The sequence below is a fragment of the Phalaenopsis equestris genome, unplaced genomic scaffold, assembly GCF_001263595.1.
Source record: "Phalaenopsis equestris unplaced genomic scaffold, ASM126359v1 Scaffold000002, whole genome shotgun sequence".
Taxonomy (NCBI): domain Eukaryota; kingdom Viridiplantae; phylum Streptophyta; class Magnoliopsida; order Asparagales; family Orchidaceae; genus Phalaenopsis; species Phalaenopsis equestris.
This window is the reverse complement of record NW_018164444.1, coordinates 44,097,782-44,115,153: the sequence shown is the minus strand read 5'-3', so window position 1 is coordinate 44,115,153 and position 17,372 is coordinate 44,097,782. Positions and strand designations below refer to the sequence as shown.

Genomic DNA, 17,372 nt, shown 5'->3' with positions numbered 1-17,372 from the left:
TGTGTGTGTGTGTGTGTGTGTGTGTGTGTGTGTGAGAGAGAGAGAGAGAGAGAGATTTTTAGCACATGGCATGATTTATGATTCAAAGCATATCTTTCAAGAAGTACTACCAAACTATTTTTACAATGATTAAAAAATCACATAAAAATAGCAACATTTGTCTATAATAATCATTCTATTGAATAAAATGACAGACCGCTTTAATTAGACTACTTGTATGCTTAATCTATTTTTCTAACATGCAACAAAAACCACTTGTTTGAAAGGTTTCATTCAATGTCAATTACTCTCCTTCCCATCTTTATGATTTGAGGGTGATTTAGTACTAGGATTTGTATATGGTGGTATGCCTTAATTATGAGTAATAGTTGGTGTTAAAGTCTGACAAAAGTGATTCTAAACTTCTAGCTTACTGAGATAATATGGCTTTAAAAGTTAAGGAGGATATGAATGATCGTAGTTTTACATCACTAGTGGATGAGGTGATATTGAGCTACCTAAGTAAAGGTCAGGTCGTGATTTTTTTTCCTTAAACTTCATAATTAAGTTTGCAATGTATTGCTCATGGGATGTGTGGCCTATTGTGAAATTGTAGGAAAAATGAAAAATCGTTGGCAAGGGATTGGCCAAAGTGAAAAATATTTTACATAATTTGATATAGGTCATCATAAATTGTATCATGGTATGAAATTCATTACATGATTTGATAATGAAATAAACAAAAACCAATCAATTTGTTATACCTAGATCTAAGGGTAAACAAGCATTGAGTATTGGAGCTGAGGTTTAAACATAGTATCTTTTCCTATATTTACTAAGATGGAATACTTCTTGGAGAAAAGGGTGGCATGAATGGCTTAATTCCAATATCATATGTGGTGGAAAGAATATTAGGCTATGCAAGTAGAGGGTTAAGTCATACAAAGCTAGACTCCTTATAGTATAATGCTTAGTTTTTTTGGGAGCTCAACAATTAAACATGCCCATAATGGTAAATTATTATAATGAGTGATTTCTCATAAAATTTCAAATAAAATATTCTTACTATGAGGTTCGAAAAAAATGAAATGGGGTGGGCCAAAATAGATATATTATATAGTATTTTGAAAAGCTAAGCTAAAGTGTTATGATGACTTCGTACTTTGTATTAAGTCGTTAATGGGTTTATGATAACATGCTAACTTTATCAGTTCTAGATTTTAGGTTAGCCCTAGTGTTACATATTTTGTGAACTAAGATCACAATTAGATTACTTGATTCTCTACATTAATCCTTACAAGGAAATGTTGCATGGCACATTTCAAGACCTCCCTTAACTATTTTCAAACATGTTAATATTGATGTGGAACACCTTTCAAAACCACAATCAGAGCCAGATTCAATCTCTATCTAAATCGCTCATTTCTTAGAGGAAAAAAAAATCATGACCATCCTTAGCGAACTTTCAACAATACTTCATATAATGTCTTCAAATCATACAACCCTCACATTTTCAGTGGACCATCCTAATGCTCGATTTTCAATATCATAGGCATTATCAATGTCCTATTTTCACCAGCTTCGTATTGAATCCTTCTGTGAGTCTGATGAAAGGTCAATCATCTATAACTCATACGTCATAATAATGAGAGCTATGTCAACTATACTAGGCTCCATTATTTATCTTTTCTTTTAATTTTTATTTACGATTGGAGCAAAATTGGGCCACATTTACCAATTGTTGTGAAATTTATTTCAACTTATCAACTTAAATCTATGAGTGCCCCTTAAAATCACTAGTTATTTTCTTAAAAAAAAAATTTAAGTTTATTTTCATATGTTTTGATTCATAATTTGATTTATGTGGCTGCAAAGCAACAAGGTTGTTGACTCTTAACATCCAATATATATTATTTTGCCGTTGTCACAAGAACTAAATTGTTAGATAAGAAGGGGCTAACTTATAAATTGCACATGAGCATTTATGCTTCTTTATTTTGCTTTCTGCTAACTAAAATAAAGATATTCCAACTTGCCTTGCGGGCATTTGCTCTGAGAGAAGCCGACAATGTTCATGTCAAACGAAATTGGCTGAAAGAGAAAGTTGGCTTGGATGAGGCAGAGGAATCTTTTTGTAGGATCCCTTTAGTAATTTTTTAATAAATAATGTAGTATTTTAGAATTTATAATGTGGAAAAATATTAAATATGATTGATACGTCTTCAAAAATTGTTTTAATCATGCACGAATCTTGAAATATTTTGATAAAAAAAATAGTTTCAAATATGGATTTGTAATCATCCTAGCTCTGGTTTCGGTGAACTTATCATTGAGTTGAGCATCTCTACAGGACGGATCCAACGAATTCAAACTTTGTCCAGCATAGGTCCAATCAATCTTAGATCAAGGTGTTTGTGCAATTGGAGGCTATGTATGGTTGATTGAATGATCGAATGGATTACAAATCTGACAAGATTATGAACAAATAGAGCATCTCGAAGAGACACATCCAACAAGCCTAAGATCATTCAATTCTCGCATCATTAAGGCACATAAATATTCATGAAATATCATTTGATGAAGGGAATCACTCTGGTTCGTTTGATGGAGTGTTCTTGATTCATGCATTATTTACTAATTATGGAGGATGCCACTCCTGAAATATATAAATAGAGCCGCACTCTCTTCATAAAAGGAGACCAATACCTGGAAGAGTGAGCTGAAAGGAGCTCCAACCTTTTTAGGGTTCCTAAGCTACACCACCATCAAATTACCGTTGACTAACCAACGCCACCGCCAGACTACTATCGTCATTGCCCGACCACCATCGACTAGCAGCCACCCGCTGGACCACATCTGCTCTGCTACCGTGTTCGTGCCACCACCACCATTGTTGTTACCCGACCACCGTCATGTAGCCATCGCTGCCACCAAACCACCGTCACCCGACCACCGCCATCAAGCTGTCGCCGCTTTAGGACCAAAATTGCCCGACCACCGCTACTACCAGACCATCATCGTGGAATCTCCGTGAAATATTAAAACATTAATATATCACTCTACTGACATGAATTTAAAAGCACACAATAATAATAATATATTGATCTGAGAATATCCAATCATATAAAATTAAGATGATTTGCTAATACATCGTATATAATATATATTTTTCTATATCAACACATCAACATTATTTTTGAGTAGTTAGAATGTTTCTTGATGGACATGATGCATGGGACGGTTATCATATAATATATATATATACACATATAGAAAAAATGATGTAGATTCTTTTTTATAGTTGAAGTTTTTCTTTTAATGTAGAAATATATGCTGCTGAGTGTAATCTAATGATTACGATAACCGTCCCATGCATCATGTCCCATGTGAAGGGACGCAGTACGTTGTTGCCTTGGGGAATGTCTTGTTTTAAAGGTTGGCATTTTTGTTGGGACATCATCATCAGAATCTTGGACGATTTACATAGATAACACTCAACTGTTATGTATTTATATTGACAACCTGGGGATTTTGCATTTAAGACCTTGGAGCATAGGTATTTACATATTTAAAATTCAAAACTTTATATTTACAAGTATTACAACTAAAGTTATTAATGTAATAAAACTAACAATGTGAATCTCATTTATGATTTGGTCATCTTTTCCACCTGTGTTTGCATGCTCTTAATTGAGGGGGGTGAAGAGAGGGGATCATTGGCCTTGTATTGGAAGAGATCAAGCTCGATCTCATGAAGGTGGCATTTAGAGGAATCGATCTCGTGTAATATGGTAGACACACTGCTCGTAGTTGACGGAGGGATTTCCCGGTGTATATGTGAAGGCGTATTGTATGGATAGGGTGGTGGTGAGCACAAAGCAAGCCTAACAAGATGAAAAATTGATGATCACAATGGCACGCTGGAATTGTGCAATGCGGTCGCCACCATGTGAGAGCAAATAGGATTAGTGACAATTTGTGTCTAATTCATCGAAACCAAATTACTTTTTGTTTAAAGGTATCGAACAAATTAGGACTGTCAAAAAAACTCATTGTTCGCGAACAATTCATGTTTGGTTTGTTAAGTAACTCGTGTTCAACTCGTTCGTTAAGTAAACGAGCCGAACATGAACAATTTTTTAAGTCTGATTATAAACAAACTGAACATGAACAACTCTTTGTTCGCTCATGTTCGGCTCGTTTTAACTCGAAATTAAAAAAAAAAATCATATAATTATTTATATAATAATATATTATATATATTTATATCTAAACTTAAATCATAATAGCTCATGTGGTAATGTGATTATATACTCTCTTTTGCATCGATTTGGTCCAAGTTCAAATCCAAAACCACATCGATTTCGTCCTAAGTTCAAATTCAAACGATCCGAACATGAACCTAGCCTGAGCTCACTCAAGCTCAACTCGTTTTCAACTCTATTCCCAAGCAACCAAATAAAGATGAGCATCATGGTTACTATTAGATGTTCAATTAAGCGAGGTCTCTCCCCCACCAGCGGAGGCATCAAGTAAATGCGTAAATAAGTTAAGTCGAGCTACCTTTCGCTTGAGCCTGATTAATTAATCTAATTCAAACTCATGCTGAATTCTACTAATTCAAGCCTACTTATTTCTTAGTTGTTCATTTTTTATAATTTTATTTTAACATTAATTTATTCAATATTATTCGTGAGTAGGCTTGAATTAGATGCTATTTGGATATTTAAAATGTACTAAACAAACTTAAATAGTTACACATGGCATAACAAAATCAACACTGAATAAATGATCGAAAATTAAAATTAAAATTTAAAAATTGAGCAATATTAATATAAAATGGAAATCCTTGATAATAATATTATAAATAATTTTTATAGACAACAGAATAGTCTGGATTTATGGGGCAGAAAGTTTAAACATGAGAAGTAGTGGATATAAACCAATTTCACAGCAGCAAATTGCTAGAACTGCAGGCATAAATTTCATGTCCGCTTAATAGCTATCTTCTTCTGTTTCAGGCCTACGAAGGTAATAGCGCAGCGAATTCACCAGAACCTGCAAGCACCCAAACAGGTTGGAAGTTGTTTAATTCCTACATATTCATGTATCTAACACCTAAACTCTGCTTTTTACATTTATACCACATAAAAATTTCATATTGAATCAAAAGCACAACTATTTTTAACTTTAAAAGTGAAAGACAAAAGTTCTCGTGCATAGGTAAGGCGGCGGCATATATGTAAAAATTGATGTTTAGGTGTTAGATATGCAAATACATAGGAATTGAATGGTGCGTATGTAAATCTTTGATAATGAAAAAATGACAAGCTATTAAATTGATTCTTGAAAATTCACTATTAATTTTTAAGCCTATTCATCCTAAATTGAATGGTGTTATAAACTCGATTCCTATACATCAGAGCCATGAACAACTCCTGCATTCCTATTTATCTTCAACTTCATCAACAACTCCTGCATTCAACTTGATTAAAGTCTTTAGATATTTTTATTCCTAAAAATTACAGTTCCTATACATCAGAATCGTAGTTTTCTCATTTTTATCCTCCAAAATCAAGCATTTGATGAAAATAATAGAAACTTGTAATTTTTTACTTTCCTCTGCTTTGCAAGACTGCTAACTTTTTTTAAAATTATTAAAAGCTTCAATAGTATTTAACTTTTCCTACTATAAAAATGTACAAATTTTTATTCTAATTTCCTCACCAATGTACCATTTGTTTTTGGAATCCATTAAAACTTGACTAATATTCTTGATGAAACTTCCACAATAACACTCTGTGATTAGTCTAATTTTGAGTTCTCAATCATGCATGATTGAGAAGTAAAGAGAAGGTAGAAATCAAAGAAAATTTCTTAGTCAGTCCTCATGATTTAAACAGAAAAGAAAAAAAGTAATTAAGATAATGTAGTTATGCATGGGGCATGTTTACCTGAGATAAGGGACCACCCAGGGCAGCACCTCTGTAACTGACATAAAATTTGTCTTTGGCAACAAGGCCCTACAAAATTAACTTATTTCAGAGTTTAGTCTCTTCTTTTTTTTTTTTTTTTTTCAAGGAGTCTATCAATAGGAATAGAGTTTATAAAGAGTTTAGGAACAAGCTGCACCTCGGTATCAATCTCTGCTGATTCTACATTGACATTGATGTCTGCCATCATTTTGATGATTTCCAGCAGCAGTCCAGGCCGATCAGCAGTCTCTATATATAACAGGCTGGAAAAAGACAACAATATTTACATTCAAGACTTGGAATACCCGTTAGGCATTTAAAAAAAAAAAGGGTTAATTACATACATAGAACTAGAAATATGGCTATTTACAAAACTAGAACCCATTTGATCTTTTTAACTACCGAACTGATGCATTTACGCAAGCCACGATCAAATCATTGAGAATTTGATAAACATAAAAAAAACATGAATTGGGTTTTCACTGTGAATTTGATGTTTGAGTATGCAAGATTTGTAAATAATAATATTCTGAGTGCTATGTATGTAATTTCCCATAAAAAAATGATTAAACACTAAACCGGTAGGTAAATGTAAAATACAAACCTTCGTTTGGGTCCATCATTCTGAACATGTATGTGGGTTGCAACATCAATGTCAAGCTGTAAAAAAAAATGTTCTGTGAGATATATTGTCCCAAAGAAAAATAAACAACATTGCAAAGCAGAAAAGATGCTAGAGAGAAAATTTAGTCCCATTCTGATAACAGAACTCATATGTGACAACAAAAGATACTCCAGTCACATTGGTGCGTGATATCTTTAGGGTATATAGTTTCTCTAACACAGCTCGAAGATTGGTTGAACAAAATAAGCATTCAAAAGATCTGTCATTGTTTACTAATTTTAATTACTAAGAATTCAACTCTTTAGAAGAAAATTAGAAAATAAAAATAATTCATCCAAAACAATAAATAAAGACGGTCAAAATTTGAAGTTTTGCAAGAAAGATGAAATTGAATAAAAAACCATGCAAAGATTAAAACTCACTACGCAAAAAAAAAAAAAAAAAAAAAAAAAACCTTCGTTAGATTTAATAAAATATCAATCATATATGCAAAAATTAATCATAATACATACATAAAGATGGGAGGATTGAGAAAAGAAAAAAATAATGTGAAAAACATAAAAAACTATCTTTAGAATGTAATTTTATCTCCATTGGAGGTTCAAAAAAAGCTATAAATTTTGGATAAAAAACTATCTCAACCCATGGCATGTTCTAGAAACTTATCTTTATTTGAGGTCCATTGTTGATTAGGACCTCAATCCATTGTTTTGATTAGGTCCACAGCTTTCTAAACTAGAAACCAAGCTATTAAGGTGTCTTTCTAGAATATTCTCGATTGCAAAAAGAGTATCGATGTTTTTCCCTCTCCTAAATAGTTATATGATTTATGTTGATGTCAACTTTCATTAAAAAATCTCATTTTTTTATGACTTATCCCAAGATTCTAATAAGTTGTTAATATATCATATCATCAGTTCAAATCCTGCTCCAACTTCAACACGACCACTAGTGTCTTAGCCTAGACCACTGTTTACTCTAAAAGATCTTGTTCCCATTATCCTAGTTCAGCACCAGTATCATCTTCTTTAGTGGATCTTACACTTAGTGACATTGATGTGTCTATTGTTATTTGAAGAGGTAAATGTCAATGTGCATATCATATTTCCTCTTATGTTAACTATAACCAGTTATCTTCTACAACTTGCTCGTTTATTGCTTCTCTGGAATTTGTTGAGATCTGGAAATCTGTTTAGCAAGTCCTATCCCATTCTACGTGACGGGACGATGCTTGATGAAATAAGTGTCTTAACTAAAAAATGAAACTTGGGAAGAAGTTAACCACCATATGACAAGAAGATTGTTGGTTGTAAACGGTTTTTTATGGTTAGGTTTCAATTTTATGGATCTGTAACTAGTCTAAAAGCTCGATTGATTGCTAACAGCTATGCTCAAACTTATGACATTAACTACTTGGACACATTCTCTCTGGTAGGTAAGCTAATTTCGAATTAATTATTTCTGTTCTTGGCCGAAATGAATACTTGGCCCTGATGGGATTTTTATTGTTGGCGGCCATCATAGATCTCGAAAGATTTCTAAGTGATCAGATACGGCATTCAAAGAACAATATACTATCTCGAAAGATAGAAATATTACCTTAAAATAGATTCAATCATTCATATGAGGGAAATCTTTGAGATTTATGAATTTGTGAAACCAGACTTCTTCCCTTACCTCACAGGAGTAAAATATAGTCAATTACATATTCAGAGTCATGAGTTCTACAAAAAAAACTCTTGATTAATGTGATAAATCTAATTATTAGAGATCGAAGTTTCACAATTGAAGTGATTGGAAGTAGAGGATCCAAATTGGAAGAATTAAGTTCCAAAGGATAGGAATTACAGTACAATGATGATGTATCATGAAAAGAACCAAAATATAGAGTGAAATTTGAAGAGAGATTTGAAAGGGGTCTACTGTTGAGCTTGAATTGATCAAGTGAAGTCAAAGAATGAATCAAGGATACGGGATTTGACTGACAGAAATGGTTGGAAATGGATAGAGTCAGGTAGGACAAAATTTCTAGATAAGAAATGAAACCCTAGACTCTATAAGAAATTTTATGGGCAGACTAACCTAAACTTTGAAAATAAAGACCTCAGTCAAGATGCTCGTGGTTTTTCGTCGTCCCGGGAACGCTGGTATCCATCGACTATGATCAGCCTCATAAAGTGGAATCCTTCAAGAATGTCGAAGCATAAAGGATTCATAGTTCTTAAGCAGTCTAAAATACCTTCGTCAGTAACTATGGGTTACTTCATTATAAGGTATTCCCTCTAGTCTCAGAGTAGGTTTGTTATTTTGTATGTCATAGTGCTTAGCACTAACTAGATACCTAGAAAAGCTTAGGCTTCTATACTCAGACTAACCTATGGTAAATGTGTGGCTCTCAGTTTGGTGTATAAGTTAACTAACCTAAGGTTCATGTTGGATCTATCTAGGTTATGTTCTAGTTTTCTAAATTGGTGTATTTTAGGTGTTTATTTAAAGTTCAATATTCTAATTCATGTTTTGTTTCAATGCCTAGGTTTGTCAGTCAAATTGAGAAATCAAGGTTTTCTAAGTTTTAACTTTGTTTTGTTTGAAATTTGATTTTTGACATTTGTGGGGAAAAACATCTTGTGAGAGGTTGCCACCCTTGTTTTTGTTTTATGTTTTTTTTTTGTGGGAGGTTGCCCCCCTTGTTTTTTTTTTATGTTTTTTTTTTTTTTTGTTATTTTTGTTTGGTTTTTTTAGCATAAAATAATATGTGAAATAAGCATGCAATAAAACATGCACTTAGCCTTGGATTAGACTTGGGCTAGGGTCAACCTGAGGCAAGCTAAATTTCCAAATTAGGTTAGCATAAGATCAAGCTTAGGTATGATGATTATATATTAGGAAGCTTGACTATAGGAAATCTAACTAATAGGTAATCTTTCTTCAATTTGAAATATTCCTAATTTATTGATATTATAGTGTATATAAATATGTAACATATATTTTCAATTTGTGTATGAGAGAATAAGGAAGTTTTTCTTCACAAGCACAAACCTAGTTTAAATTTGAGGGATTACTCTGATGCAAAAAGAATGTGTTGATAAAGAAGGAAAAAAGGGTGGTAAAAGTTAAAAAGATGGAATAAAAGAAGAAAAAAGTAAGCTTGATAGAAAAGATCTCCTTACACATAATTTGAAATCTTAAAAATTCTCGGGCATGATGAGAGCGCCAACACCAGAAAATAACATCCAAAAAAATGTATGGTTTCATTCAAAATGTTTATCAGTCGTTCAAAAGATACTCTCATTCCTATATATAGGAATCAAAGGTTGAATCACGAATACAACATTGATTCTTTACCAGAATAAGATGGATAGTTACATAAAAATAAACCTAAAACTATGTAAAACAAAACAAAATCTTAATGAGTCCCGATGCAACATTAAAAATATGCACCTGACAACCTACTAAAGCTAGATGCTGTTTTTTTAATACATTTTTATAATACCTGGAAATGTTACGCTTCCAATATGTTGTGCTATTTCTTTATTAATGATATATTGATTATCTATTTTGCAATAGATTTAAAATAAATATTGGGTTTACCGAGCTCTCAATTTATGGTGACGTTTATCATTATGTTTGCTAAAATTAATTATTTCATTTCAATTGGGGAAATCATGCTGACTGGAAAAAGCCCAAGGCCTCCATATCTAAAGACACACAGAAAAACAAGTGATCGACGCAAGTTAGTCAACCATTCATGGAAATATACACCGTTATGACTCTGCAAACTAACATTAGAGTAAAAAAATAAGGGATTGTTTAATTACTGTCATTCTCATTCCAAACAAAGGTTGAATTAAGCATTCCCATTTATTTAAAATGTTCTTCTCTAATGAGAAACATACTTATCTTCTGCTGACCTGAAACGTTCTTCATAACTAAAAACAGCAAGAGAGAGCACAAATTCTTTTTTTAGATGTCGGAAGTGTAAAGGATATAAATAATCAATTCAGACGTGAAAAGGAAGTAGTTGTTGCTTAAAACTTGCTTTCAAAAACAACATTATAGCATTGGTAATCATAGGCTTGCAGATATACAATAAAGGATTACACCAAGCAGCCCAGAGGTGTGCGAGACACTATGATTCCTATTTATCTGGAATGACTAGCTGGGAGATGTAAGACTTCTTTCACGGTAGAGAATCAATTTCGTAGGTTTGTTGTTTATCATTGATCATAGTGAAGTCAGAAGAGCCCCTGGGTGGAGGGGTGTGAGAAAAATATCTATATAACCACACACACATATGTAATGTTGTATGTGCCGCATAAGCACTCAAGTGCAAAGGGGGTAATCTTACCAGGCTTACTACACATTTTGTGTTCCTAAACCACTATGCACAAGGTGCCATTTTCTTGACAAATAATCAAAAAAGTATTGCATGAGTAAATTCCCCAACTTTTATTTCCATAAAAGGAATACAAAACTTACTCCCACCTAGCACTAAGATCTAGAGGAAGATATATAAATCATGCAACATCATAATGATTGGTATCATATTTAAAGATGTATTGTTAATACTACAAGTACTACAAAATACTACCACACAAGCTAACAATCAAAAGCATGAAACCGAGCAAAAAAATTAAAAAGAAAAAGCAAGTACAATGTCATGCAACATTAACACCTTGCTTGAAGAAGAAAAACATATCTCCTAATAAAAAATTTGCTTATGATGTATGCCCCAAGTGTTAAGTGTCAAAGATGCTTTTGAGGTCACAATTGCATATTTGAGACCCTTCAAAATTGAGCCAATAAAAGTAGAAAGAGGAAAAAAATGACAAAAAAACTATCATATTCTCTTTATTCCAAAGCTGAGTGCTTTTGTCTTCTCGAACTTCAAAGTTGCAGAAATGCATCAAAAGATCATTAACCTTGGAATACAGCTGATTAATTTCCCATTAGATCTACTCAATGTCTACATAAAATAATACATAAATACTTCTAGATACCAGAACTTTGTTCATGCAATATGTAGAAGAGTGAGACTGATGAAAATGGCCGAAACCTTAGAGATCAGAAATTAGTTTGATATCACATTTACATATTTAAGTGAATTCAATTCTCAACTGGGGTACTTTTTTCATGGCCTTATCAGCAGATCGATAACAACAACAGTCAGAGAGAACACCGAGAACAAATTCAGTATAGGGATTTGCACTGGTGGAGTATTTATTTTGCAATAAAAGTGGATAGAGAATTCTTCAGATAAAATTATAATTAATAAAGTAGTTCAGAAAAAGTGGGGTGTCCATTTCTGCAACAACTTCATATATATGTAAGGAAGTGGATGTTGAATTACCTTCTCTTGTGGAGCTTTTATGCCAAAAGCCTCTCCCAAAGCTAACCTCTCGCTAGATTCCTAAGAAAAAATTAATGTAATACTAAATACACGTAAACAATAGAGAATTTGCACAAAAAGCAGAAGCAATACCGGATGATATTTCAATAGATTGTTTATAATGGTAAGTCGAATTCTTTCTAACATAGATGGATCCTCAATTTTTCGGCCCCTGGAATGATTAAAAATACACCTTAATCAATCCTAATACTAAAAGACGTCAAATAATTCCAAAGGAAAACATAAATACCATTTTTTTTGCATAATTAGTCTGACAAAAAATTAATTTCAAGTTCCAAATTTCAGTTAAAACCAAACAAAAATGCCTGCCCAAATAGTAGCTGAAATGACAGAATCAAATATGTTCATCAAACATCATTCTTTGAATTAAAAAAAAAAGAGACTTTAAACAGGAAATATAAGGGTAATAAATAAAACTTCAAACTTCCAGAAAAAATGATCCGATTTGTTTGGCAGAATCCTCGAGAGAGAAGGCTCTCATGGTTTATCCAAAAAGAAGGCCAGCCAATGCATCAAGGTACTGTTCATCGTATCAAGGATTTTTTAAAATTTTGAATTGTTAGATTAGAGCATGGTAATAACTTGGCTATTTTGTTCTGTTTTTAACATGTTTCTGTTTTTGTTCCATTTTATTTAACTTCTGTTTTCTTTTCTTTTAAATAAAAGATAAAAACAGGTTTGGTGCGTTTTGTGAAAGCCTAAACTAACAAATTTTCGTTGCATAGTCTCCTCTATGAGTTTATTACAGAATCTAACCAGTAATTCTTATTAATCCTAAGCTATTTCCCACCAAACATTACAAGCATATACATAAGTGACAAAAAAATTTTGAATAAAATTCAGATCTATCTTCATTAAGCTCTCCAACTAATATATATACATTATATAATAAATATATATAGAAACCAGAAAAAAAAAATTAATAGAACCAAAATATTTTCTTACTAAATTAGATCATCATATCAAGGGATTTATTCTATTCCTAAAATAGATCCCCATATCAAGGAAATTATTCTATTCCTAAATTGGATCCTCATATCAAGGGATTTATTACATTTCTAAATTAAAACTTTCCTAACCTAAAACTCCTCTAAAATAATTTCTCGTTTTATAACATTCCCATGCAAGCTAATGAATAGATGTCATACATTCTGAGATTGAATATAATTGTTGAGAAGTCAAGAACATCATTAAGTTCCTTTGTAAAAACATCAACTAGTTGTTCCTTTGAAGACGCATGAGTACAAATCAATCTGTTGTCTAACTTCTCCCTTGTAAAGTGTCTATAAATCTTGATGTGGTTTATCCTATCATGATGAGCAATATTAATGGCGGACTTGTTGTCACGGTATAATCTCATAGGCATCTCCCATTCTATCTTGAGATCTACAAGAATAATCTTAAACCACAGTAGCGCGCACACATTTTGAGCCATTGCTATGAACTGTACTTATTCACTTGATCGAGCTACCAAATTTTGTTTCTTACTCCTCCACATGACAAGATTACCACCTAAAAAAATGCAATAACTTCTTGTCAAACGTCTTCTTGTCGTCTGACATTGGTGTATGCTTGAAGGATCAAAACCACATTTCTTGAATAAAATTCCTTTTCCTTCATTAGCATTGCAAATTGTAGGTGACTTTCCTTACGGTTGTAAATAAATAGACTCGCTAAACTCGAAACATAGGCAACGTCAGACTAAGAGTGTGCCAAATATATTAACTTCCCAACCACTTTCTAGAATTCTTCTTTATCAATTGCCTTTTCATTATTTGCTTCTCCAAGTTTATGATTGGGATCAATCGAAGTTAAAGCCGGTTTACAAGCTAATTTACCAGTTTCCTTTAAGAGGTTAACCACATACTTTTGTTGGGAAATGAAGATACATTGCCGAGATTGAGCTACTTCTATCCCAAGAAAGTATTTCAAGCTTCTCTAATATTTGATTTCAAATTCCTTTGCCAAACAATTTTTTAAGGTTGCCTTTTCTTTCTCATCATTCCCGGTAACAATTATGTCATCATCATACACCAAAAGAGTAATAATTCTGACTAAACTCGTGTGTTTGAAGAATAATGTATGATCACCTTGACTTTGCTTATATCTAGTATTAAGAATCGCCTTTGTAAACCTAGCAAACCAAGCTCTTGGATACTGCTTAAGTCCATATAATGCAATTTTCAGTTTGCAAACCATGTTCCCTTTTATCTCCTTCAAAGCCTAGTGGATTCTACATATAAATCTCTTCTTCTAAATCACCATGGAGGAAGGCATTATTCACATCAAATTGTTGTAAATCTCAATTGAATTTACGGCCAAGGACAAAATAGCCCTTATTGTATTCATCTTAGCTAGTGGAGCAAATGTCTCTTGATAGTCCACAACATATATTTGTGTGCGCTCGTTAGGACCAAAACTAGTCTCGCATATCTCTAAAGACCCGCCATATTTGAATTTGACGGCCAACTCTCATTTGCATCTCACTGTTGTTTTATTTTGTGGTAGCTCTACCATTTCTCATGTTTTATTATTCTCAAATGCTTCCATATCTATTCTCATAGCTTCTCTGCTTCTCATCGGATAATGCCTCAAACAACGAGTTTGGAGTTGGGATGGAGTTCAAGTTAGCTAATAAACCCTTATGATACAGAGAAATTTTGTGAAAAGTCACTAATTTGGATAGTGGATACCATGGGTGTTAAGCGCATTTTCTTATCCATTTTCTTAACACAATATGTAAGTCATAATAAGCAATAGTAAGAGAGGAAATTGGATTTATGCAAACCTCATTTTCAGAAGTAGGACTTGAGTTTTGGACTTGCACAAGAACAGGTTCCAAGTTTCTCTTTCTCGAATACAACTGTGCATACCTCCTAGAGTCAAGCTTGTCATTGGTGGGGACTAATTCAACAGTTTCAAGGTTTGATTCTTAAGGGGACAATTCAGGTTGTAGGGATGGCTATTGTGAAAGTGATTTGGACTCCTATGAAGAGTATGGTTGAAATGTGGGTAGGTCAAGAAAGAGTAAACCCTCTAGCTTATCTTCCGCAATAAGACTAGGCACCCCTACATAAAAGGCTGAGAGAAAAAAGATTAGCCTTCCTTAAAGGTAACATTAATAGAGAGATAAAATTTTGTGTAGGTGGGTGATAGCACTTACAGCCATAATTTGGCTAGTAATTACCTTTGTTGTGGTTAGACATGAATAAAAGCAAGACAACCAAAGATTTGAGGAGTAACATTAATTGTGGTTCGAACGCTTGGGATAAAGCTGAGAGTTGTATACGGGTTTGATTACCTAACACTTTGGAGGAAATTGGTTTATAATGTGGGTTGTAGTGAGGACAGCTTCCCCCCAATATGATTTTAGAACCCGATTTAACAAAGCACAGTTTGTAGCACGTAAGTGATCATTTTTTTCTCAGCAATCTCATTTTGTTGAGGAGTATCCATACAAGATAACTCATGAACTATCAAAGAAATCGGTATAATCTCTATCATTATCATATCAGATTTTTTTTACTTTGAAACCAAATTGATTATGTATCATGACAAGAAAGTTTAAAAGAATAGTAGTCACATTGGACTTATTCTTAAGGAAAATTCACGAGACTCTAATGCTATCATCGATGAAAGAAACAAAACCACCAAACTCCTGTAACATTGGGAATTCTAGAATGACCCCATATGTCAGTGTGAATAATAAAAAAAGGAAAATAACTCCTGTTATTGCTAATTGGAAAAGAAACTCTTATGTTTGGCAAATTAACAATGAAAATCCTCAACATTAATTTCTTTAAACAAAGAAGGGAATATTATCTTTAAAATAGTAAATGAAGGATGACCAAAATGTCAGTTATGACGCCCAATGACATTTTTATTTGAAACAAAATAACAAGATGTTGGGAAAACATGCTTGATAGTAGGTATGTGGCTGATGTATCGAAATAGTAGAGGCCGCCCTTTTCCTTAAAAAATCTAATCCTCTATCCTGAATCATAATCCTGAAATACATAGTAAAATGGATAAAATAATACATTGCAATTCATATCATGGGTTAGTTCGTGAATAGACAAAAGATTAGTGGATAATTTAGGAACATGCAGCACGTCTTTTAATAACAAGGACTAATTCAACTAAATGTGACCAACATTAGTTATTGTGATAACAGAATCATCAACAATAATTTTTATGTTGCTATGACAAAAATGAATATGTTGTAAAACGGACTGAGGATAATATTATGTGATATGTGCCTCCAGAGTAGATGACCCAAGAGTCTTGTATAAACCGATCTAAGGCATATAATTCATAAGAGAGGGACTTACCAGAGAATGCTAATGAACAAGAGCCACGTGGCTTCTCCAATGACCCCAATAAACTTTGAAGCTTCTCAATCTCAGCTTGATTAAGATAGTTGGGTGTGGTCTCCATAAGAGTCTGTAGGACCAAATTTCAAAAAGTGGATATTGTGGGGGAGATTTGATGAGCTTCTTGCTGAATTTTTTTATCACCTCGTTGGCCTCATTCATGAATTAAAGTAATAGGTTTCCCATGCAACATCCAACAACAATCCTTGGTATGACCCTGCTTTTTACAATAGGTGTGCCAGGGATTATCTTGAAGTTCATTTTGGCCTGTCTCCTTGGTTCTATTTTGGTTGGTATTCTATTGTGCAACCATAGTAGATCCTTCAATGTCACTGGTTTAAGCATAATACGTTTTTGACTCTCCTCAGCCTGAATCAAGGCGATAACCTCTTTCAGTCAAGAAACATCTTCCCTATCAAGAATTTGAATATGGACATAATCAAATTATGCATTTAGTCGAACCGAAAAACTCATACACTAGATTTTCCTCAATAAATTTCTTCATGATCAAAACATTCCTAAGGCACTATAATAGTCGAGCACATGCCAAAGATTTTGCAAATTATATTATTGCTTTTTGCCCTCTTTTGCAACAATAGTTTTTACTTTGACTTCATACACACGGGAAACATCTTTGGAGGGACATCCCAAATATCTTTTGCAGAGATGAGAAAAATACATGTATCGCTAATTTTTTGTATCATTGAACTCTATAACCAAGACATAATCATGGAGTCACCTTGATCCCAGGTGTTGAAATTTGACTCATCCTGTTTCGGTCTTGTGTCGAGAACATGCTAAATTTTTCTTTTGCCTTTTAGATAAGCTTGGACTAAGTGAGACCATTTTAAGTAGTTTTTTTTTACCTTTGAGTCTATGAGTTGTGTATATTTTGCAGTTCACCAGGAAAAAGATGGGGTTTTGACAGATTGAAAAGAGTTGTTTGTTTCAGCAATGTCACGCATCGCATATTAAATAAAAAATAAAACTTGTGAAGATTTGCACAACAC

The 17,372-nt window shown here is 33.1% G+C and overlaps 1 protein-coding gene across 2 annotated transcripts in view; it reads right to left on the bottom strand.

Moving 5' to 3' along the window:
* Positions 1–4,808: 4,808 nt before the first annotated feature.
* Positions 4,809–17,372, bottom strand: part of LOC110025775 (ACT domain-containing protein ACR12-like) — a 34,488-nt gene continuing 21,924 nt past the window's right edge. For both annotated transcript variants that reach the window (XM_020726431.1, XM_020726438.1), the window contains 6 exons: positions 12,062–12,140; positions 11,930–11,989; positions 6,559–6,614; positions 6,112–6,217; positions 5,934–6,002; positions 4,809–5,037 (listed from right to left, as the gene is read on the bottom strand). In XM_020726431.1, coding sequence (XP_020582090.1) covers positions 4,975–5,037; positions 5,934–6,002; positions 6,112–6,217; positions 6,559–6,614; positions 11,930–11,989; positions 12,062–12,140 — 433 coding nt within the window. In that variant the 3' untranslated portion in view covers positions 4,809–4,974. The remainder of the gene's footprint in view (positions 5,038–5,933; positions 6,003–6,111; positions 6,218–6,558; positions 6,615–11,929; positions 11,990–12,061; positions 12,141–17,372) is intronic.